This window comes from Pseudorasbora parva, chromosome 9, assembly GCF_024679245.1.
Source record: "Pseudorasbora parva isolate DD20220531a chromosome 9, ASM2467924v1, whole genome shotgun sequence".
Classification (NCBI taxonomy): Eukaryota; Metazoa; Chordata; class Actinopteri; order Cypriniformes; family Gobionidae; genus Pseudorasbora; species Pseudorasbora parva.
The window spans coordinates 22,556,273-22,562,272 of NC_090180.1; the positions used below are offsets into that span (position 1 = coordinate 22,556,273).

Here is a 6,000-nt window from a genome sequence, read left to right on the forward strand (position 1 = left end):
AGGCAGAAAGAGAAGAGGAAAGGCAAGAGTTTAGGACTGAAAGTAGGGACTTTGAATGTTGGTACAATGACAGGAAAAGGCAGAGAGCTAGTAGATATGATGCAGAGGAGGAAAGTTGACATTCTGTGTGTCCAGGAGACCAGGTGGAAAGGGAGCAAGGCTAGAAGAATTGGAGCAGGGTTTAAACTGTTTTATAATGGTATGGACAGGAAGAAAAATGGAGTTGGAGTGATCCTGAAGGAGGAGTTTGTGAAGAATGTTCTGGAGGTAAAGAGAGTGTCAGATAGGTTGAGGAGTCTGAAGCTGGATATTGAAGGTGTGATGTTGAATTTTGTTAGTGCCTATGCTCCACAAGTAGGTTGTAAGCAAGATGAGAAAGACAGATTCTGGAGCGAGTTGGAGGAAGTGATGCAGACTGTTCCCAGAGTTGAGAGAGTAGTGATAGGGGCAGATTTGAATGGACATGTTGGGGAAGGGAATAGTGGAGATGAGGAAGTGATGGGCAGGTTTGGTCTTCAAGAAAGGAACCCAGAAGGACAGAGGTTGGTAGACTTTGCTAAAAGTATGGAGATGGCTGTGGTGAACACGTACTTTCAAAAGAGGCAGGAACACAGGGTGACATATAAGAGTGTTGGCAGGAGCACACAAGTGGACTATATCTTATGTAGACGCTGCAATTTAATGGAAATTTGCGATTGTAGTGGAAAGTAGTGGTAGGTGAGAGTGTAGCTAGACAACATAGGATGGTGGTAAGATGACTCTGGTGGTGAGGAAGATGAAGAGAGTAAAAGCAGAGCAGAAGACAAAGTGGTGGAAGTTGGAAAAGGAAAAGTCATGTGTGGTTTTCAGGGAGGAGTTGAGGCAAGCTTTAGGTGGTCAGGAGGGGCTTCCGGATGACTGGACTACTACAGCCAAAGTGATCAGGGAGACGGGTAGGAAGGTGCTAGGTGTGTCATCTGGAAGGAGGAAAGAACACAAGGAGACTTGGTGGTGGAATGAGGAAGTGTATCGGTTGGCGAGGCAGGGGGATAGAGATGGAAAGGATGTGCAGCAGGTCAGAGTGATTTAAGATAGAGATGGAAATGTTTTGACAGGTGACAGGAGGGTGAGGGAAAGATGGAAGGAGTACTTTGAAGAACTGATGAATGAGGAAAATGACAGGGAGAGAAGAGTTGTAGAGGCAAATATTGTTGAACAGGAAGTAGAAAGTATTAGCAAGGGTGAAGTTAGGAGAGCTTTGAAGAGGATGAAGAGAGGAAAGGCAGTTGGCCCTGATGACATACCAGTGGAGGTATGGAAGTGTCTAGGAGAAATGGCAGTAGAGTTTTTAACTAGGTTGTTCAACAAGGTCTTAGAGAGTGAGAGGATGCCTGAGGAATGGAGGAGAAGTGTTTTGGTGCCGATTTTTAAGAACAAGGGAGATGTGCAGAGTTGTGGAAACTATAGAGGTATTAAGCTGATGAGCCATACAATGAAGTTGTGGGAAAGAGTAGTGGAAGCAAGGCTAAGGGGAGAAGTGGACATTGGCTTTGAGAAGTAGTGAGAAGTGGCTTCTCCTATCACTGCTATGGTGATGACACTCAACTCTACTTCTCATTTCAACCATATGATCCTACAGTCAGTGTTCGTATTGCTGCCTGTCTGACAGACATTTCTGACTGAACTCAATCTTGCAAAGACAGAATTACTTGTCTCAACCAACCCAGCACTTCAAAATTTCTCCATTCAGCTTGGTTCATCAACCATAACTCCATCCAGGACAGCCAGGAACCTTGGAGTTGTGATTGATGGCCATTTAAAATCTCACTGACCACATTACTGCAACAGCCCGGTCCTGCAGATTTGCCTTATACAACAGTAGAAAGATTATACCCTTCCTATCAGAACAGGCTACACAACTCCTGGTCCAAGCTCTAGTTCTCTCCAGACTAGACTATTGTAATGCTCTTCTAGCTGGCCTTCCAGAATGCACTATCAAACCCTTGCAACTAATCTAGAATGCAGCAGCGAGAGTTGTCTTTAACGAGCCGAAGAGAGCGCATGTTTGATATTAGCAGCACACTTACGGCTTTCATTACATGTGGTTGGGGAGGGGAGCTCTTGTCGCTGCTCTTATCTACAATGCACAGGGAGTTCTTGCCTGGAACAGAACCATACCACCAAGCTAAACGATATGCTAAATATAGAGGATAACCGAGGGTAACCCCTGTCACCAATTTGAAGTGTTCCACAAGTGGACAGGGGAGGTTTCTATGGACAGTCCCTTGACTCATTATGACAGGATGAGACTACACATGCACTTAGGACTTTCTAAGTCAACCCATTTCAAATAAAATCTGGTTTAGATTAGTGACCCAATAATGCAAACCCAACAGTCATGAAAAAGCAAAGACCAAAGAGACACTGCTGTTGAGTTTCATGTTTATTAAGACCATTAAAATCACATGACCAGGGTAACTTCTCCACTAGACACCACAGTTTGTCCAATGGAGACTGTCTTGACATCAGCATCTCTTCCTGGAAAAGAAGTGGCAGAATTGTGAGGGGCATTTAAAAACCAATTTCTCATGGTTCCTGAAGTCAGTTTACAGCAAGCACTCACTTTTCCTAGCGCAGCTTTGCTCACAGGAGCCAGAAGAGGGATGGCACACCGCTGTACTACAGTGGATGAAGATCTAGCAGAGAGGGAAAAGGGTCAAGCCACAGAAGCCACTATAAAAAAAGACTAATATCAAGGGTTCAGGCAAGGCTGTGGAGCTTACGGTTTCCTGCAGAGGAGCCAGTGATGCTGGATCCACAAATGTGAACATCTTCACAACAAAGCGCTTGTAGTGGGTTGGGAACTGAAGACCAGAAAAGCCAGCCACCGGAACCAGTGTGGTCAGGTAACGGTCATCCCGGTAAGGGCATCTGAAAGGCAAAGGGGCAGTCAGAAAGGCCTTACAGCACACTAGATGGATGAAGACCAGCCTTACTCACCCATCGACCAGAAGGTCCCACTGGGGTAGACTGAGTGGACTGGGGGTTGATGTTGCCCAGCAACGTCCCAGCATCAGGACAATGTTGGGGTCAGTCCTCTCCAACACGCGCACCTCAACAAACACAGGCTCCCGCAGGACTTTTGTGATCGGATAATCAGCATCACTGTAGTAGGACGTGTACGCCTCATCCCCTGAGGAAGAACACAGCGTTTAAACAGAAACTGCTGCAACCTGGAGTTGTAGAAAATCATCCATACTTGGACAGACACTTGCCTTCTGCACAGCCTTTGGTGACACATTGACCATTTGCCAGTCTAAGCTCCACCCTGAGGGGTCCAGAAGCAGCTACTGGTGGAGGTGCAGGAACAGTGTTGACCTCCACAACCAGAGCTTCCACAGAAGTACCAGAGTACCTACACTGGAAGAGAAGCCTGGACAACAAACAGAGAGCTTGTAGCATTTGTAAAGGATTAACATGCATGCTAGACAATAAGTCACCTACTCAAAATGGCTGTCCCTTGTGATGGAACCAAGTGGTCCGACACCCACTTCATACGAGGAGGTCATTCTGTTTTCATACACCACATATCCACTGTCCTCCTGCAAATAGTAACTGTTGGCATCCAGTCCATTCTAAGCAGAACAGAAGCACATGCAGCTACTCACCATCATGCTCGTGCCACATGCAGTGACAGGGAACTGGTATATAGCAAAGGAAGGTGTGGATCCCACAGGACTGCAAGGTGGGTCGTTTCCACCCAGGAGACGGACTGAATCCAGGCTCAATCGAGGCAGTGTGACATCTCTAGCCACCACTACCACAAACTGACCATCTCTTATACACTGGACAGTCACTGGAACAAAGAGAGCAGGTTATTGCTGAAGAGGAGTTTAACATGAACCCCTTTACATTGACTCAACACTCTTACCTGCCTTCCCATAGTAACACCGCTGTCCGTTAAAGCAGCAGTTGAGCGCTCCACAGTCCGCACCACTGATACCATCTGGGCCACATTGGATCTGCTCATAATCAGCTACAGCACATTTGTCAAGGGGCTCTGCCTGCACCACTGGCTGCTTAGACTGAACCTGCTGTTGAGTCTGTTGACTAGCTTGTTGTTGAACCCACTGAGGAGACTGTTGACCAGCTTGTTTCTGAACCTGCTGATTAGCTTGTGTCTGAACCCACTGAGAAGATTGGTGACTAGCTTGTTTTTGAACCCACTGAGGAGACTGTTGACTAGCTTGTTTTTGAACCTGCTGATTAGCTTGTGTCTGAACCCTCTGAGGAGACTGCTGACTAGCTTGTTTCTGAACCTGCTGATTAGCTTGTTGTTGAACCCACTGAGGAAACTGTTGACCAACTTGCTTCTGAAGCCGCTGGTCAGTTTGCTGTAACATCAGAGCTTGCGGATTCTGGGGCAGATTACTCCACTGTGGAACAGCATGACAGAAAGCACAAAACCACACACAAAGTGCCAGAGACTGCACTGCACACCAGCTTCCTGCCATTGTTCAACAGCTAGTCACACTGTTGAGATGCTGCCCTTTGGTCATTTTGTATTCTACAGATTGTGGCTAATTAACGATAATCCCTCCCCTCTCCATTAACAGTCACGATTCTCCAGACTTGCCCAAATGGGAGCTTATGCTACCAGAAGATACTCATTGGTTCTCAAAATTATACACGTGTGATAGTTCTTGATTCCAATTGGCCAGATTTGTCATCTTGAAGACAAGTAAAAAGGTTCATGCACAGGTTTGCTACTAGAGCTTGCCCAAAATACTTTGGGTAGACGTTTGGTGCATTCTGCTTTGCTTGTAGACATGCTGAAATATTAACTAGCATTATATACCTATTTTAAAACAGAGAAATCTAAATATCGAAAGAGCAAGTAAAATCAAATATTTCTGATATAATATTATCATTAAATTATGTGAGGTAATACAGCCCAAATACTCAGAAAAAAATGGCAGAAACAGACTTCATACAATCAGACACCTAAAAGTTATTTGTAAAGCAATTTAAGAGTATGTGAGATAAAATAAAGTTAATAATCCATTAACTTTGCATAATCCATTATGCGAATCACGAATATGACTTCCATACCGGATCGGTTGGGTCCCGGGTTAACAACGACCGCCATCAGTGCTGTTGACCTACAGGGCACTGGTGGAAATTGGGCTACTGTTAGTCAAACAAGGAGAGGAGGAAAGCGTGTCAGTAGGCAGAAAGAGAAGAGGAAAGGCAAGAGTTTAGGACTGAAAGTAGGGACTTTGAATGTTGGTACAATGACAGGTAAAGGCAGAGAGCTAGTAGATATGATGCAGAGGAGGAAAGTTGACATTCTGTGTGTCCAGGAGACCAGGTGGAAAGGGAGCAAGGCTAGAAGAATTGGAGCAGGGTTTAAACTGTTTTATAATGGTGTGGACAGGAAGAAAAATGGAGTTGGAGTGATCCTGAAGGAGGAGTTTGTGAAGAATGTTCTGGAGGTAAAGAGAGTGTCAGATAGGTTGATGAGTCTGAAGCTGGATATTGAAGGTGTGATGTTGAATTTTGTTAGTGCCTATGCTCCACAAGTAGGTTGTAAGCAAGATGAGAAAGACAGATTCTGGAGCGAGTTGGAGGAAGTGATGCAGACTGTTCCCAGAGGTGAGAGAGTAGTGATAGGGGCAGATTTGAATGGACATGTTGGGGAAGGGAATAGTGGAGATGAGGAAGTGATGGGCAGGTTTGGTCTTCAAGAAAGGAACCCAGAAGGACAGAGGTTGGTAGACTTTGCTAAAAGTATGGAGATGGCTGTGGTGAACACGTACTTTCAGAAGAGGCAGGAACACAGGGTGACTTATAAGAGTGTTGGCAGGAGCACACAAGTGGACTATATCTTATGTAGACGCTGCAATTTAATGGAAATTAGCGATTGTAGTGGAAAGTAGTGGTAGGTGAGAGTGTAGCTAGACAGCATAGGATGGTGGTGTGTAAGATGACTCTGGTGGTGAGGAAGATGAATAGAGTAAA

At 45.4% G+C, this 6,000-nt stretch overlaps 1 protein-coding gene across 1 annotated transcript; it reads right to left on the reverse strand.

The window, feature by feature from the left end:
• Positions 1-2,440: 2,440 nt before the first annotated feature.
• On the reverse strand, positions 2,441-4,493 carry LOC137089823 (zona pellucida sperm-binding protein 4-like). The gene is made up of 8 exons (XM_067453397.1): positions 3,911-4,493; positions 3,648-3,835; positions 3,484-3,581; positions 3,255-3,412; positions 2,980-3,172; positions 2,763-2,910; positions 2,603-2,675; positions 2,441-2,517 (listed from the first exon to the last, which is right to left on the reverse strand). The coding sequence occupies exons 1-8, from the start codon at positions 4,491-4,493 to the stop codon at positions 2,441-2,443; spliced, it is 1,518 nt and encodes a 505-aa protein (XP_067309498.1).
• Between the last annotated feature and the right edge of the window lie 1,507 nt (positions 4,494-6,000).